The sequence below is a fragment of the Chelonia mydas genome, chromosome 26, assembly GCF_015237465.2.
Source record: "Chelonia mydas isolate rCheMyd1 chromosome 26, rCheMyd1.pri.v2, whole genome shotgun sequence".
Taxonomy (NCBI): Eukaryota; Metazoa; Chordata; order Testudines; family Cheloniidae; genus Chelonia; species Chelonia mydas.
This window is the reverse complement of record NC_057859.1, coordinates 13,538,084-13,555,537: the sequence shown is the minus strand read 5'-3', so window position 1 is coordinate 13,555,537 and position 17,454 is coordinate 13,538,084. Positions and strand designations below refer to the sequence as shown.

Below are 17,454 nucleotides of genomic sequence, written 5' to 3'. Positions count from 1 at the left end.
GCTGGCAGGGGCCCTGGGGTGGGCAGCATGGCCGCAGTGATGCCAGCCTCTGGGGCGTGCCCCCTTGAGCCGAGGGAGCGCCTGGCCTGGGTGAAGCAGGCCAGAGCGGTGGGAACGGCGGTGAGAAAGACCAGCTCAGCGATCCCCGCCTGCCAGCACTGGTGGGGCTGGACCCCCAGAGAGTTCCGGGGCGGGGGGGCATTGCGGACAAAGCTCTGGAGGGGGTGAGGCTAGAGTGGCCTGTGGGGTGGGGGGCACCCAGCTGAGGGGCCAGCACAATGGAGGCTGGGGGGGGTGTGCCCGGCTGAGGGTGATGTTGGCACCCTTCCCAAAGGGAGCCCTGTCTGTCCTAGTCCCCCCCGCCCCGGCACCTCTGACAGGCAGGTGTTTGCTGCGGCATTACCCCCCCGACACACACACCCCCCCCACTCACTCCCGACTCGGGGGTGCCACTTGGCGCCGCTGACGATGCCCATGCCGTTGGTCATGTCCTGGGTGTGGCAGCCCCCGCGGAAGGTCTCGGTCATGCTGAGGTGAGCCGAGGCGTAGGAGATGGCCAGCCAGCGGAAGATGGCGTGGTCGGGGGTCTCCTGCGCCTCCAGGTTCTCGTCCTCGTAGTCGTCCAGCGTGCGTGCTGCCGCCCCCTCTCCCTCGGGGGGCGGCCGCGCCATGTCGTAGGGGTACGACACCAGCTTCTCCCCCCCGTGGAAGTTGGCTCCCAGCACGAAGGGGGTCTTCTCCATCCAGGCGAGGATGGCACGCACCTCCACGGCCACCTGTGGGGGGGGGCACAGAGCCAGGGCATGTGGGCACCTCCTGCCCCTGGCAGAGCCCACTCTGCCCAGCAGCCACGCCTGCCTGCTCCCCGTGGCTAATCCCCACCCCATGAGACGGCCGGACATTGGCTGGCACCCTGGCCACTAGTTTCCCCGTAAATGCCATCACGGCGCTCCCTGCCATCGCCTTTCCCCCTAGCCCTGCGGGCAGGGTTCCCAGCCGCCCCACCCTCCTGGGAGCCAGGGCCCCCACAGGCACTCACGTGGGCATCCTCAGCCAGGTAGTGCTCGGGGATGGGGATGTGGTGGTTGGGGACCCGGTGTGGGACCCACTTCCGCTCCTCGGCCGCCCACAGCACGCTGGCCAGGTCCGGGAAGTTCTCGAAGATGTCGTAGCCTTCCTCATTCCAGTGGCCTAGCGCCCAGTTGCCCAGCTCCGAGCCCTGCGGGGAGGGGCACGACCCGCTCAGCAGCACGCCCCCGCCCCAGCAGCTGGCACCAGCCCCACCCCCCCCACACACACTGCCATGCCCCAAGGGCTGAGCACGGCTTCCCCTACCCCATTCCCGCACGGCATCAGCAGGACCCTCCCCCATGCCGGATCACCCCTCCCCCCGCTTTCTGCCCCCAATGCCCAGCCCCCAGCAGGGTCCGCCCCCATGCCCAGCACCCAGCCACCCCACTGCATTGCCCCAAGGCACACCGCCAGGTCCCTGAGGTCCCTGCTAACTGGGTCATGCCACGGGGGGTCTCTCACCGCCTGGCTGGCGATCTCGTAGCCGTCGGGGTTGAGGGAGGGCACGAGGTGGATGCGGGTCTCGGTCACCAGGCTGCGCACACGCGGGTTCCCGTCCTGGTACTCCTTGCACAGGAACTGCATCAGCAGCAAGAGCAGCTCGCGGCCTAGCACCTCGTTGCCGTGCAGCCCGGCCGTGTAGCGGAACTCGGGCTCCCCTGCGGGGAGAGGGCGCGGGGTCAGGGCGATGCCCGCCAGCCCCGGGTGCCCGCAGATCCGGGCCCAGCGCACCAGGTCCAGGGGAGCCACAGGCCGGACAGACGCCGCGTCGCTCCGCCCCGCGCAGGGAGAGACGCCCTCCGATCCCTGTGGGGGGGGCACGCTGGGGGCTGGCAGGGCAAGATGCCCAGGAGCCTGGTGCCACCAGCTCCTGGCCCCTCGCTGGCCTGGTGCTTTGCTGCATGGAAATCCCCGGGCTGGCGGTGGCTAACGTAGGAGGGGTCCGCCTGCCCCGTTGCCCATGCCCCGGCGGGCCAACCCCAGCCCAGGCCCCGCCTCACCCCGCTCATGCTCCCCCGGCTTGTCCGAGATCTCCATGGCGTAGATCTTCAGGCCGCGGGAACTCTTGCCGATGTTGTAGATGCGCGTGATGCTGGGGCACTCTTCGTTCACCACCTTCATGAGCTGCAGGGAGCAGGGAGGCATTAGAGGGGCCAGGCCTGCCCGCCCCGCCTGCCAACCCCGGGTGGCTCCAGGGAGGGGACGGAGGGGCCCTTGGTGGGGAGTCCATGCTGCCAACAAGGCAAGGGGGCGCGGGGGGGGGGGCTGAATTGCCCTCCCAGGAGGGGAATAAAGGCCGGGGAGCCGCTGCTGTTCGGACGCCCAGCGGGACTGGCAGCGGGCGCCCCAAGAGGCTCGTGGAATCAGCTGATGTCACCCAGGCTGGCGCCAGGCAGCTCTGGCCCCCGGCTGCTGGCTTTGAGCAGAGCTGGGGCGGGAGAGGAGCCAGGGTCGATCCCCGCTGTCAGCCGAACGCCGGGGGGGGGGCCAGTCCCTGGCAATGACTCTGCCGGGAGGGGCCGAGATGCCGGGGACACGGGGCCGGCTGTAGCACTGGGAAATGCTGCAGAGAGGGGGCACTTGCCCTGGCCAAGGGGCCAGGGCCTAATGCGGCAGGAGGCCAGGGCAGCACTAACCCCCCCAGAGGGGGTAGGGGGTTCCCTGGAAACACCCCAGGAGCTGGGTGCTGTGCTGCGGGACCAGCAGCGGGCAGAGACTCCGAGCCAGTGCAGTGCGCATGGAATGGCTGGGAATGCCGCGCCGGGGGGTGAACCCGCGCCCCCGTCCCCGGGGGGGTCGCACACGCACCTGCCTCATGTCCTTGTAGCTGTGGTGGCGGAAGTCCAGGTTGTCGGTGGACGTCACCTCGTTCTGCTGGCTGTAATAGCTGCTGACGGCTGGGGAAGGGGCAGAGCCGCTGGTCAGACCCGCAGCCGTGACCCGCCCGCCCAGAGCCTGGGAGCGAGGGGCTCGGCGCGGGCTGGGGGCAGAGGGGGCTCAGCGCTGCACGGGCCACGAGGCGGGGACCCTGGCGCCCGGGAGGGGCCGTGCTGTGACGGAGGCTCTCGGGCAGGTGGTGCGGTGGAGAGCCCCTCGCAGCAAGCTGCCCCAGCCAGCTGGAGAGCTCAGCACGCTGGCATTGCCAAGGGCTCTGGTGTGGGACCAGCCCCCTGTCCAGGTGGGCTCAGCCAGGGCAGGGCTCCCTCCTGGGCAGGACCCTCCTAGTGCTGGTCCGGGTCCCCAGAGTCCCTGCAACCAGGGGGTGGGGGGTTGAGCTGGGGGCTGCAGGACCTAGAGCCCCCCAGCAGCAGCCTGGCCATGCAGGGCTCTCAGGTCTGTTCTGCCCCCGCCATCGGGTCCCTCCTGCCCCAGCGCCCAGGCCCCACGCAGCTCCCCAGAGCCGCCTCCCGCCCGTGGCCGGCTCTTACTGGAGAGGGGGCAGCCCAGCACCTCCAGCCGCATGCACAGGCTCCCGTTCCAGATCTGCGGGTACACCCGGATGAAGCGCGCGACCACGGGCTCCGGGAACTCGGTCAGCACCGGCGTGTCCTTGTCCACGTTGCCGTGGAAGAGCTGCAGGGAGAGGCCCCATAGGCAGCGTCAGGGGTGGCACCAGACACACGGCCCCTGCGGTCAGGCAAAGGAGGCGGGTGCCGGGCAACCCCGCCCCCCCATGCTCTGCCAGTGCCCCACAATCCCGACCCACAGCCCCAGGCCTGGGATTCTCCCCCTAGCCCTGCCAGTGCCCCTCAATCCCAACCCCCAGGCCTGGGCTCCCCCCAGCTCTGCCAGTGCCCCACAATCCTGACCCCCAGGCCTGGGATTCTCCCCCTAGCCCTGCCAGTGCCCCTCAATCCCAATCCCCAAGCCTGGGTTCCCCCCAGCTCTGCCAGTGCCCCACAATCCCGAGCCCCAGACCCATGCCGGAGTTACAGCCACTGTGCCCCAGACATGGTGGAGGCCGCCTGGGCGGGGTGGGGGCAGGGCTGCGGGGGCAGACAGGAGCCCCCGGCGGGGGGGGGGCAGGGGTCCGTACCATCTCCTCGTAGCCGTTGGAGTACATCACCCAGTTCTGGCTGTCGTTGCTGAAGCCCACGTAGAAGGCGGTGACAAAATCATCGCTGGGGAGACAAGAGCGAGGGGGGGGGACTCAGCACCCCGGGGCAGCTGGGGGCAGCCACCGCCGGGGCAGGGAGTCTCTGAGCAGGGCGGGGGCAAGGCAGGGATCTTGGCCTCAGGACACAGCCAGGCAGCAGGAGGCAGGGCGGAATCGCAGCGTCAGAGCCCGCGCCCCCTCCCGCGCCCCCTACCCCAGCCCTGAGCCCCCTCTTGAGCCCAAACTCCCTCCCAGCGCCCGCACCCCTCGCCCCTCCCGCGCCCCCTACCCCAGCCCTGAGCCCCCTCCTGCACCCAAACTCCCTCCCAGAGCCCGCACCCCAACCCCCTACCTCAGCCCTGAGCCCCCCTCCTGCACCCAAACTCCCTCCCAGAGCCTGCACCCCAACCCCTGCTCCAGCCCTGAGCCCCCTCCTGCACCCAAACTCCCTCCCAGAGCCCGCACCCCAACCCCCTACCTCAGCCCTGAGCCCCCCTCCTGTGCCCAAACTCCCTCCCAGAGCCCGCACCCCAACCCCTTCTGCACCCCGACCCCAGCCCTGAGCCCCCTCCTGCACGCAAACTCCCTCCCAGAGCCCGCACCCCAACCCCCTACCCCAGCCCTGAGCCCCCTCCTGTGCCCAAACTCCCTCCCAGAGCCCACACCCCAACCCCCTACCTCAGCCCTGAGCCCCCCTCCTGTGCCCAAACTCCCTCCCAGAGCCCGCACCCCAACCCCTTCTGCACCCCGACCCCAGCCCTGAGCCCCCTCCTGCACCCAAACTCCCTCCCAGAGCCCGCACCCCAACCCCCTACCTCAGCCCTGAGCCCCCCTCCTGTGCCCAAACTCCCTCCCAGAGCCCGCACCCCAACCCCCTACCTCAGCCCTGAGCCCCCCTCCTGTGCCCAAACTCCCTCCCAGAGCCCGCACCCCAACCCCCTACCTCAGCCCTGAGCCCCCTCCTGCACCCAAACTCCCTCCCAGAGCCCGCACCCCAACCCCCTACCTCAGCCCTGAGCCCCCTCCTGCACCCAAACTCCCTCCCAGAGCCCACACCCCAACCCCCTACCTCAGCCCTGAGCCCCCCTCCTGTGCCCAAACTCCCTCCCAGAGCCCGCACCCCAACCCCTACCTCAGCCCTGAGCCCCCTCCTGTGCCCAAACTCCCTCCCAGAGCCCGCACCCCAACCCCCTACCTCAGCCCTGAGCCCCCTCCTGTGCCCAAACTCCCTCCCAGAGCCTGCACCTCTCACCCCTCCCGCACCCCAACCCCAGCCCTGAGCCCCCTCCTGCACCCAAACTCCCTCCCAGAGCCCGCACCCCAACCCCCTACCCCAGCCCTGAGCCCCCCTCCTGTGCCCAAACTCCCTCCCAGAGCCCGCACCCCAACCCCCTACCTCAGCCCTGAGCCCCCCTCCTGCACCCAAACTCCCTCCCAGAGCCTGCACCTCTCACCCCTCCCGCACCCCAACCCCAGCCCTGAGCCCCCTCCTGTGCCCAAACTCCCTCCCAGAGCCCGCACCCCAACCCCCTACCTCAGCCCTGAGCCCCCTCCTGCACCCAAACTCCCTCCCAGAGCCTGCACCTCTCACCCCTCCCGCACCCCAACCCCAGCCCTGAGCCCCCTCCTGTGCCCAAACTCCCACCCAGAGCCCGCACCTCTCACCCCTCCCGCACCCCGACCCCAGCCCTGAGCCCCCTCCTGCACGCAAACTCCCTCCCAGAGCCCACACCCCAACCCCCTACCTCAGCCCTGAGCCCCCTCCTGCACCCAAACTCCCTCCCAGAGCCCGCACCCCAACCCCCTACCTCAGCCCTGAGCCCCCCTCCCGCACCCAAACTCCCTCCCAGAGCCCGCACCCCAACCCCCTACCTCAGCCCTGAGCCCCCCTCCTGTGCCCAAACTCCCTCCCAGAGCCTGCACCTCTCACCCCTCCCGCACCCCAACCCCAGCCCTGAGCCCCCTCCTGCACCCAAACTCCCACCCAGAGCCCACACCCCAACCCCTTCTGCACCCCGACCCCAGCCCTGAGCCCCCTCCTGTGCCCAAACTCCCACCCAGAGCCCACACCCCAACCCCCTACCTCAGCCCTGAGCCCCCCTCCTGTGCCCAAACTCCCTCCCAGAGCCCGCACCCCAACCCCCTACCTCAGCCCTGAGCCCCCCTCCTGTGCCCAAACTCCCTCCCAGAGCCTGCACCTCTCACCCCTCCCGCACCCCAACCCCAGCCCTGAGCCCCCTCCTGTGCCCAAACTCCCACCCAGAGCCCGCACCCCAACCCCTTCTGCACCCCGACCCCAGCCCTGAGCCCCCTCCTGTGCCCAAACTCCCACCCAGAGCCCACACCCCAACCCCCTACCTCAGCCCTGAGCCCCCCTCCTGCGCCCAAACTCCCTCCCAGAGCCTGCACCTCTCACCCCTCCCGCACCCCAACCCCAGCCCTGAGCCCCCTCCTGTGCCCAAACTCCCTCCCAGCGCCCGCACCCCTCGCCCCTCCCGCACCCCAACCCCCTACCTCAGCCCTGAGCCCCCCTCCTGTGCCCAAACTCCCTCCCAGAGCCCGCACCCCAACCCCCTACCTCAGCCCTGAGCCCCCCTCCTGTGCCCAAACTCCCTCCCAGAGCCTGCACCTCTCACCCCTCCTGCACCCCAACCCCAGCCCTGAGCCCCCTCCTGTGCCCAAACTCCCACCCAGAGCCCGCACCCCAACCCCTTCTGCACCCCGACCCCAGCCCTGAGCCCCCTCCTGTGCCCAAACTCCCACCCAGAGCCCACACCCCAACCCCTTCTGCACCCCGACCCCAGCCCTGAGCCCCCTTCTGCGCCCAAACTCCCTCCCAGAGCCTGCACCCCTCACCCCTTCTGCACCCCGACCCCAGCCCTGAGCCCCCTCCTGCACCCAAACTCCCTCCCAGAGCCCGCACCCCAACCCCCGCTCCAGCCCTGAGCCCCCCTCCTGCACCCAAACTCCCTCCCAGAGCCCACACCCCCTCCCGCGCCCCCTACCCCAGCCCTGAGCCCCCTCTTGAGCCCAAACTCCCTCCCAGAGCCCGCACCCCAACCCCTTCTGCACCCCGACCCCAGCCCTGAGCCCCCTCCTGCACGCAAACTCCCTCCCAGAGCCCGCACCCCAACCCCCTACCTCAGCCCTGAGCCCCCCTCCTGCACCCAAACTCCCTCCCAGAGCCCGCACCCCAACCCCCTACCTCAGCCCTGAGCCCCCCTCCTGCACCCAAACTCCCTCCCAGAGCCCGCACCCCAACCCCCTACCTCAGCCCTGAGCCCCCCTCCTGCACCCAAACTCCCTCCCAGAGCCCGCACCCCAACCCCCTACCTCAGCCCTGAGCCCCCCTCCTGCACCCAAACTCCCTCCCAGAGCCCCCACCCCAACCCCCTACCTCAGCCCTGAGCCCCCTCCTGCACCCAAACTCCCTCCCAGAGCCCGCACCCCAAACCCTGCTCCAGCCCTGAGCCCCCTCCTGCACCCAAACTCCCTCCCAGAGCCTGCACCTCTCACCCCTCCCGCACCCCAACCCCAGCCCTGAGCCCCCTCCTGCACCCAAACTCCCTCCCAGAGCCCGCACCCCTCGCCCCTCCCGCACCCCAACCCCAGCCCTGAGCCCCCTCCTGCACCCAAACTCCCTCCCAGAGCCTGCACCCCTAACCCCTTCTGCACCCAAACTCCCTGCCCCAGGCTCAGCCCCCTCCCTCACGCCGAACCCCTCAGCCCCAGCCCAGAGCCCGCGACCCCTCCTGCACCCTAACCCCCTGCCCCCGCCAGGTGAAAGTGAGTGAGGGTAGGGGAGAGCGAGCGATGGAGAGAGGGGAAATGGAGTGAGTGGGGCGAGGCCTTGGAGAAGGGGCGGGGCCTCAGGGCAGGGGGCGGGGCAAGGGTGTTTGGGTTTGTGTGATTAGACAGTTGGCAACCCTAGCCCGGCCCGTACGTACTGGATCTGGGAGCCCCCCCAAGGGCCCAGCCCATACGTACTGGATCTGGGAGCCCCCCCAGGGCCCGGCCCGTACCTACTGGATCTGGGAGTCCCCCCAAGGGCCCGGCCCGTACGTACTGGATCTGGGAGCCCCCCAAGGGCCCGGCCCATACGTACTGGATCTGGAACACCCCCCGGCCCGTACCTACTGGATCTGGGAGTCCCCCCAGGGCCCGGCCCGTACGTACTGGATCTGGGAGTCCCGGCCCTGTGTGATGACCCCTGTGAATTTCGTGGTTCTCCTGGTGTCCACCTCAATCCAGTGAGCCCGGGTGTCGTCCTCGGCGCACCAGGCGCCGTCGAAGAAATCGTCCTCGTTGGAGCCGGCCTGGGAGGGGGCAGAGGGAGAGGGGAGAGGGCAGGGTCTGCCCTGAGGCCAATGGCAGGTGGGGGCACCCCGGGGCTGGGGGTGGGGCTGCTCCTACCTGCATGTTGAGCCGCCCGCGCTGGGCGCCCAGGCCGTGCCGGAGCATGGACGAGGCCAGGATCTGGTCGTCCTCGATGCGGTGGGACTCCATCCCGATGGGGGGGGCACGCTGCAAGGCAGGGAGGGCAGCGGCCGCGTGACCCGGGTGGGGGGGGGGGACTCGCTAGCCCAGCTCTTTGCCGGCCCCCGGGTTCCCCGGCTCAGTGCCACCCCTGCACACCCAGCTGCCCCCGGCCCGGGAGCGACCCTGCTGTGCCCGCGGCTGGTGGCGGAGCTCTCCCTGCTCTCTGCCCCTTGCAGCTGGCGTGGCCCCTGCCGGGCAGCAGGTGCCACTCAGGCCCTTGGGCCCAGTGTGGGCACCAACCCAGCAGAGGTGCTGAGGCTCGGGCAGCTTGGCTGCCAGGGGCCGTGCCCAGTTTCTGCATCTCCCAGCCCTGGGCAAACCGGCCTCACTCAGCGTCCTGCCCCTTCATCATTCCTGCCCCTTCTCTCCAAAGGGGGCACGTGGCTCTGACCCCCGCCCCCGCATGCCTGGCTGGCGGGCTGGGCCCCTGGCACAGGGTCACTCACTTGTTTTCTCCTCCGGGGGCGTCCATTCGTCCTCATCTGTCTCCCACTTCTTCCCTCCCGGCTTCTTCGGCTTCCCTGCAGGTGGTTGGGGTGGGGGGTTAGTGAGAGGCAGCGGGAGGATGCCGTGGCTGGGGCTGCGCCCCCTGCTCTGGGCAGGCACTGAGGGTGCCAGGAAGGGGCACGGAGAAGAGGTGGGACAGGGGCCCATTGCCCTGCACCCCTTGGCAGCGGAGCGGGGCCAGAGCAGCCGAGGGGGAAGGGGCTGGGAAGGGCAGTGGGAGTGGGGGGAACTGTGTGCGCGTTTCTCTAACTCAAGCCAGCCTGGCAAGAGCACCTGGAAGTACCTAGGCAGGGCCAGGCTGGAGAGCGGGCCCCACTGTGGGTCCTGGGCACAGTGCTCCAGGGCCGGGCCCAACTGTGGGTCCTGAGTACAGTGCTCCAGGTTGGCTCCCGCTGAAAGTCCTGAGTACGGTGCCCCGGAGCTGGGCGGGATTCTGGGTACGGTGCCCCGGAGCTGGGCGGGATTCTGGGTGCGGTGCCCCTGAGCTGGGCCCCAGCCAGGAGAGACGTGGTTCGGGGAGGCAGCTCCGCACTCACCTTTCCGCTCCTTGGTCTTCTCCTCCGCCCACTTGTCATCCTCCGTGTCCACCTCCTCCTCCTCCTTGCTGCTGCCGCCTTTCTTGGGCTTCCCTGCTCCAGGAGGGGAGAGGGGCAGGGTCAAGGTCAGTGTGGCCGAGGAGGGAGGGAGGGTTAGACCAGGCTGGTGGGTTCCTTCTGCCCCGGCCGCTTGAACACTGTGTCCCGGGGGATCCCCGGGGGCAGCCAGCAGCACTGGCCAGCTGGGAGAAGGGAGCCCACATGGCCAGGGGTTTGCTCTACTGGGGAATGCATGCATGGTCAGCATATCTAGTCCCACCCACAATTCACCTGGCCCCGCCCTGTGTCCCTGGCCCCTCCCACAATTCACCTGGCCCCGCCCCATGTGTCCAGACTCTCCCACAATGAATCTGGCCCTGCCCCATGTGCCTGGACCCTCCCCCTGTGTGCCCTGCCCCACCCCATCGTGGGCAGCCCTCTCCTTACCTGGCTTGAGTCGCTCCTCGTCCGTTTCCATCTCGCCTTCACCCTCTTTTTTGCTGGGGAACTTCTTGGGCTGGGGCAGGCCGTATTCCACTGTGGGCGAGAGCGGGGCGCACTGAGGGGCCAGCCGGGTGACAGCACCCTGGGGGGACGCACACAGGGACGCTGCCTCCGAACGCAGCGGGAAGTGGGGGAGAACACGCCAGGGATCGGCCCTGCCGGGGATGCCACAGGACGTGGCGCTGGGCTGGCGTGCACCCAGGCTGGGCCGGCGTGCACCCAGGCTGGGCTGTGTGGGCACGGGGCATCCCTCCCCGCAGGACCTCAGCCCTGCCCAGAGTCACGGCCCCCCCCAGCTGGGACCCCCTGGCTGCTGGTTCTAACAGGGGCTGGAGCCTCTGTTAGCTCCTGGGGAGGCCAGATCTCCTCCGGCTGGCCTAAGCCCCGCCATGCTGACTGGGCCTGCATGCACTGGCTGGGTGGCAGGCCAGGCCATGGTGGGGGTGGGAGCGGGTTCATATGGGGGCCAGGGCTGTGGAGGGGGGCCAATGGCACCTGAGTGTAGGGCAGGGAGAGGGGAGGGGGCAGAGAGCTGTGGGGTCCGGAGCAGGGGAGAGGGGGACAGAGAGCTGCAGGGGTGGGGAGAGGCAGGGTGCTGGGGGGAGGGCAGGGGCCGAGTGCTGGCGGGGGAGGAGGCTGGGTTTTGGGGGCCGGGGGCCCGTCCTGAGGCAGCCAACACTCACTGTCGTCATAGTCCGGCAGTGGTGCCAGGGGGAGCTCCTCATCGTAGTCCCGCTCGGGGGGCAGGGTGGGGGTCTCCATGGGCGGCTCTGCAGGGGGAGAAGAGAGGCTGCGTGAGCCCCAGGGAGGCGGGTACAGCCAGGCCCCCCTGGAGGAGAGCTGCCAGGGCTGGGGGCACTTAGCCCAGGAAAGACCCTCCGACAGGGCAGGCAGGGGGCCGTTCAGAGGACAGATCACGGTCCAACCCTGCCCATTGGTCTGTGACATTATAGGGCGCTAGGCCTGGGTATGAGGTGCTCTGAGGCGAATTCAGGGACAGTGGCTGGAGCAGACCTAAGGGCTGCCCTAAATTGCCCCTCTGCTTCACTGGCCCCTGGGGGACTTTGCAGGGGGGCCAGAATAACCACGGTGTGGGAGCACCCCAGCCCCTCCCGCACTGAGCAGGTCCTTCTCCCAGGCTATGTGGGTCACAGATGGGTGGCTAAGGGGCAGAAGCAGAGTCCAAGGGTCTCGTTGAGCCTGGGCAAGTCGCCCCACGGGCACCGCCCCTGCGGCTTCCCGTGCAGCAGAGCCTGAGGGTCCCGTGGGAAGGGCCCTGACACCCAAGCAGCAGGGAGGTGCTTCTTTGCATGGGGGGGGGCTGGGCACGAGGAGCGGGCACCTCTCCGACTAGCGGGCACACGGCCCAGGGCACCGGAACCTTTGTAGAAGGGGGAGGGGCCCAAGGCCAAAGTGCCCCCTCCCTCCCTGCGGCTGGCTGAGCCAGCTGCCCTTTCTTCTGGTGCCACAGCAGCCCCTGGTGGGCGAAAGGTGTCATTGCAGCGCCTCCGCAGCAGACTATTATTCTGCGGGGGAAAAGCAATCTGCAGAGGACATGAATTCTGCACTAATGTGTCTTTTATTAAAAAGTGGAGGGAGGGGGGATGGCTCCCTGGTCCCTCCGGTTTGGTGCTGGTGAACACAACAGCCTCTGCACCAATGCAGCCTCAGGCCTTTCCGGGGGTGGCTCACTCAGGGGGTTTTCTTCCCTGCCTGTTCCCCAGCCCCCTTCCTCCCTGGCTGGGGAAGACTCGGGGCCGTAGGAAACATACTTGGACTTGGCTTCTCCTCCACCTCCAACGGCGGCCTCTCGGGTGTCTTCCTGCTCAGAGGTTTCTTGGGTTTCTTCTGCCGCCGGACGTATTCGACTGGGGGGAAGGAACGTGGGTTTGTCACTGTCCTGCTGCAGGAGGGAGAGGGGGGCTCCAACCAGGGGGTTTCTCCTGGGGATGCGGCAGGGGGCTCTCACGTGGCGTGAGGGGACAAGTGGCTGATGTGTCCAGAGTGGGCGGAAAGGGCTGGCAAGAGGAAGCACCCCTGGTCATCGTCCTCCCCACACAGGGACTGTGGGCCCGATCCTCCCTGCCTGGCTCCGTGGGCATCATTGACCCCTGTCCCAGGTCCAAAGGGGCCCTTTTGCCCCTGCTCAGCCCTGACGCCGGGCACAGGAGCTCAGGCCCCGTGGGACTTTGGCCCGTGGGGTGTCAGGTATTTAAGAGCCATCTTACAGGATGCCAGCGCTGGGGCTCCGGGCTCTGCTCCATCCCCGGCTGTTGGGCAGGGGCTGTTCCGTGGCCCAGGCCCCTCACTGAAGCCCAAGGGGAGTGCTGGGGGGCCCGGGGCACAGGGGATGGGGCTGTGCAGCACTGGGGGTCAGGGGCTTAGGGGGTGAGGCTGCCCCGTCCCAGGGGAGCATTGGGGGTCGCAGGCAGGCCCCTTCTCCTTGGTGTGGGGGGGTCCCTGGGTTGCACTTGCTCTAGGGCAGGGCTGTCCCCAGGGGGCCGGGGCCCAGCCGGGGAGCGAGGGTCTGGGCGGAGGGGCCGCGGGGAGGCAGCAGCAGCCCCGTACAGTCCTCGTAATCCTCCCGCTCGATCTGCTCATTATAGTCCAGCGTGGGCGGCTCGGGCTCTTCCGTCATCACTGCGGGGAGAGACAGACACAGTCAGCAGCTGCTGCCCGCGAGGGCAAGGGGCCAGGCTGGGGCAGGACACGGCAGGGGCTGCTCTCTGCTGTGCCAGGCTGGCGCCAAACAGCGGGCAGGAGAGGGCAGGGCAGTCATTGCTACAGTCCCATCTGGGAGGCTGCACCAGGACTGTGGGACCTAGGGGAGCCGCCCCCCCACCCCCAGGCTCCCACGGGATGTGCCAGGGCTGGGGGCTCCTGGAGACTCTCCTGGCTCCCCGAGGCCAAGGGGAGGCAGCGGGGCGCCCTGGAAAGGGCTCTGGCTTCAGGACAAGGAACTGAGGGGCACACGGCCAGGGGGCAGGCCCCACGCAGCTGACGAGCACTCACCGGAGTCGGGCGCCGGTCTCCGGTCCTCCCTGCCGGGCTCCCACGGCTCCGTCGGGGGCTCATGGAACTCATCTAGGAACAAAACCCGTTGGCTGGGAGGGGTCCTCTGGGCCGGGCACCTTCCCGCTGCACCAGAGCCTCTGCAGCCAGCCCTGCCCGCATCCAGCTGCCCGCTCGCTGCATGGCCCACATAGATTCATAGATATTTAGGTCAGAAGGGACCATTATGATCGTCTAGTCCGACCTGCACAACGCAGGCCACAGAATCGCACCCACCCGCTCCTGCGAAAAACCTCTCACCTATGTCTGAGCTACTGAAGTCCTCAAATCGTGGTTTAAAGACTTCAAGGAGCAGAGAATCCTCCAGCAAGTGACCCGTGCCCCGTGCTACAGAGGAAGGCGAAAAACCTCCAGGGCCTCCTCGAATCTCCTCCCGACCCCAAATATGGCGATCAGCTGAACCCTGAGCATGTGGGCAAGATTCACCAGCCAGACACCCAGGAAAGAATTCTCTGTAGTAACTCAGATCCCACCCCATCTAATATCCCATCACAGGCCATTGGGCCTATTTACCATGAATATTTAAAGATCAATTAATTATCAAAATCATGTTATCCCATCATACCATCTCCTCCATAAACTTATCGAGTTTAATCTTAAAGCCAGATAGGTCTTTTGCCCCCACTGCTTCCCTTGGAAGGCTATTCCAAAACTTCACTCCTCTGATGGTTAGAAACCTTCATCTAATTTCAAGTCTAAACTTCCCAATGATCAGTTTATATCCATTTGTTCTTGTGTCCATATTGGTACTGAGCTTAAATAATTCCTCTCCCTCTCCGGTATTTATCCCTCTGATATATTTATAGAGAGCAATCGTATCTCCTCTCAACCTTCTTTTGGTTAGGGTAAATAAGCCAAGCTCCTTGAGTCTCCTTTCATAAGACAGGTTTTCCATTCCTCGGATCATCCTAGTAGCCCTTCTCTGTACCTGTTCCAGTTTGAATTCATCCTTCTTAAACATGGGAGACCAGAACTGCACACAGTATTCCAGGTGAGGTCTCACCAGTGCCTTGTATAACGGTACTAAAACCTCCTTATCTCTACTGGAAATACCTCGCCTGACGCATCCCAAGACCGCATTAGCTTTTTTCACAGCCATATCACACTGGAGGCTCAAAGTCATCCTATGATCAACCAATACTCCAAGGTCCTTCTCCTCCACCGTTATTTCTAATTGATGCATCCCCAGCTTATAACTCAAATTCTTGTTATTAATCCCTAAATGCATGACCTTACACTTCTCACTATTAAATTTCATCCTATCACTATTACTCCAGTTTACAAGGTCATCCAGATCCTCCTGTATGATATCCCGGTCCTTCTCTGAATTGGCAATACCTCCCAGCTTTGTATCATCCGCAAACTTTATTAGCACACTCCCGCTTTTTGTGCCAAGGTCAGTAATAAAAAGATTAAATAAGATTGGTCCCAAAACCGATCCTTGAGGAATTCCACTGGTAACCTCCCTCCAGCCTGACAGTTCACCTTTCAGTAGGACCCGCTGTAGTCTCCCCTTTAACCAATTCCTTATCCACCTTTCAATTTTCCTATTGATCCCCATCTTATCCACTTTAACTAATAATTCCCCATGTGGCACGGTATCAAACGCCTTACTGAAATCTAGGTCAATTAGATCCACTGCGTTTCCTTTGTCTAAAAAATCTGTTACTTTCTCAAAGAAGGAGATCACGTTGGTTTGGCACGATCTACCTTTCGTAAAACCATATAGTATTTTGTCCCATTTACCATTGACTTCAATGTCCTTAACTACCTTCTCCTTCAAAATTTTTTCCAAGACCTTGCATACTACAGATGTCAAACTAACAGGCCTGTAGTTACCCGGATCACTTTTCTTCCCCTTTCTTAAAAATAGGAACTATGTTAGCAATTCTCCAATCATACGGTACAACCCCTGAGTTTACAGATTGATTAAAAATTCTTGCTAATGGGCTTGCAATTTCATGCGCCAGTTCCTTTAATATTCTTGGATGAAGATTATCTGGGCCCCCCAATTTAGTCCCATTAAGCTGTTTGAGTTTCACTTCTGCCTCAGATATGGTAATGTCTACCTCCATATCCTCATTCCCATTTGTCATGTACCATTATCCCTAAGATCCTCTTTAGTCTTATTAAAGACTGAGGCAAAGTATTTGTTTAGATATTGGGCCATGCCTAGATTATCCTTGACCTCCACTCCATCCTCAGTGCTTAGCGGTCCTGCTTCTTCTTTCTTGGTTTTCTTCTTATTATTTATATGGCTATAGAACCTTTTACTATTGGCTTTAATTCCCTTTGCAAGGTCCAACTCTACTTGACTTTTAGCCTGTCTCACTTTATCCCTACATGTTCTGACCTCAATAAGGTAGCTTTCCTTGCTAATCCCTCCCATCTTCCACTCCCCGTATGCTTTCCGCTTTTTCTTAATCACCTCTCCAAGATGCTTGCTCATCCAGCTTGGTCTGCAACTCCTGCCTGTGAATTTTTTCCCCTTTCTTGGGATGCAGGCTTCCGATAGCTTCTGCAGCTTTGACTTAAAGTAATTCTAGGCCTCCTCCGCCTTTAGATCCATAAGTTCTTCAGTCCAATCCACTTCCCTAACTAATTTCCTTAATTTTTGAAAGTCGGCCCTTTTGAAATCAAAAACCCTAGTCGCAGATCTGTTTTTGTTTATCCTTCCGTTCAGTTTGAACTGAATTAGCTCATGATCGCTTGAACCAAGATTCTCCCCTACAACCATTTCTTCTATGAGGTCCTCACTACTCACCAAAACCAAATCTAGAATGGCATCCCCTCTAGTCTGTTCAGCAACTACTTGATGAAGGAATCATAGAATCATAGAATATCTGGGTTGGAAGGGACCTCAGGAGGTCATCTAGTCCAACCCCCTGCTCAAAGCAGGACCAATCCCCAATTAAATCCATCAGCTATCGCATCTAGGAAAATCTGAGCCCTATTATTATAACTAGCACTCGTCCTCCAGTCTATATCTGGGAAGTTAAAGTCTCCCATGATCACGCAGTTTCCATTAGTATTTACTTTATTAAAAACATTAAAAAGGGCTCTATCCATATCCAGATTAGATCCCGGCGGTCTATAACACACCCCAAGCGCTATCCCAGGGGAGGCCCTGCCCACGTGCCACCCTCACATGCTGTTCCCCACAACGCTCGCCAAGCTGCTCCAGCTCTGGCCGGGGTCCAGGCTCCTGTGTCCTAGGGAGATGGGGCCAAGCCTGGGAGAAGTGCCAGGACACTAGCTGCAATGGGGGTGGGTCCCCCCCAACCTCCACCGCCCCTCCCAGAATCGCTCTTACTCCGGCGGCTCCCCGGCTCCTGTTCTTCAGCCCAGCGTGGCTCAGCCGTCTCCTCGGGAAATCCAGCTGGAAAACACAGGGCAGGAGTTCAGAGCGCTGGGCCGGGGGCTGGGGAGGGGCGGGAGGGCATGGGGCTGGGACCGAACAGCTCTCTTGATCCCTGTGGGGAGAGTCGCATGGCAGGGGTTCAGGCTGCACATGGACCAGGCTGGGCAAAGGGCTCAGCGCCACCCTGCCGGGAGGAGGAGGACCTCTCAGGGCCTGGGGAAGCCACATGGTCCTTATTCCTGCAGGGAGAGACTCAGTATCCGGTGGGAACAGTCTCGGGGGGGAGTAGGCGCTCGATACCCGGCTGGGACAGTCCCGGGGGGGGGGAGGGGGAGTAGGCGCTCGGTACCCGGCCGGGACAGTCCCTGGCGGGCTAAGTGCTTGGTACCCAGCGTGTGGCTCAGTGGCTGGTGCCAGAGGGGGTTTGCTCAGCACCCAGGGACCGTACGCTCGCCATGTTTCCCCCGCCATGCAGGTCGATGGACGGAGCCCAGAGCTCCAGATTCTCCCAGAACTCTCTCCGGAGCCGCCCGCGCTCCTGGCAGGGGCGGGTGGGGCCTGGAGCACCGCAGAATTAGCTAGGGACACTCCCTGCCTTCTCTGCTCCAGGAACCAGGCCCATGGCACGCGTGTAGCTGGGCTGGGCGTGATGTGTGCAATTAGCAGACGAGTTTATCCAGAACCCTCTAGGCCCGCATTGTTCCTTCGGACTCTTGCTGTGTGCTGGG

The 17,454-nt window shown here is 64.5% G+C and overlaps 1 protein-coding gene across 1 annotated transcript in view; it reads right to left on the bottom strand.

The window, feature by feature from the left end:
• The window catches only part of AEBP1 (AE binding protein 1), a 33,976-nt gene that overhangs the window by 2,022 nt on the left and 14,500 nt on the right, over window positions 1–17,454 (bottom strand). The window contains exons 3-19 of the mRNA XM_043536335.1: window positions 16,679–16,744; window positions 13,306–13,377; window positions 12,862–12,933; window positions 12,066–12,161; window positions 10,977–11,063; window positions 10,237–10,326; window positions 9,751–9,843; window positions 9,156–9,228; window positions 8,582–8,693; window positions 8,345–8,484; window positions 4,109–4,193; window positions 3,501–3,645; window positions 2,881–2,969; window positions 2,073–2,196; window positions 1,534–1,730; window positions 1,040–1,219; window positions 434–776 (exon numbers count right to left, since the gene is read on the bottom strand). Of these exons, the coding sequence (XP_043392270.1) occupies window positions 434–776; window positions 1,040–1,219; window positions 1,534–1,730; window positions 2,073–2,196; window positions 2,881–2,969; window positions 3,501–3,645; window positions 4,109–4,193; window positions 8,345–8,484; window positions 8,582–8,693; window positions 9,156–9,228; window positions 9,751–9,843; window positions 10,237–10,326; window positions 10,977–11,063; window positions 12,066–12,161; window positions 12,862–12,933; window positions 13,306–13,377; window positions 16,679–16,744 (2,064 nt within the window). The remainder of the gene's footprint in view (window positions 1–433; window positions 777–1,039; window positions 1,220–1,533; window positions 1,731–2,072; window positions 2,197–2,880; window positions 2,970–3,500; window positions 3,646–4,108; window positions 4,194–8,344; window positions 8,485–8,581; window positions 8,694–9,155; window positions 9,229–9,750; window positions 9,844–10,236; window positions 10,327–10,976; window positions 11,064–12,065; window positions 12,162–12,861; window positions 12,934–13,305; window positions 13,378–16,678; window positions 16,745–17,454) is intronic.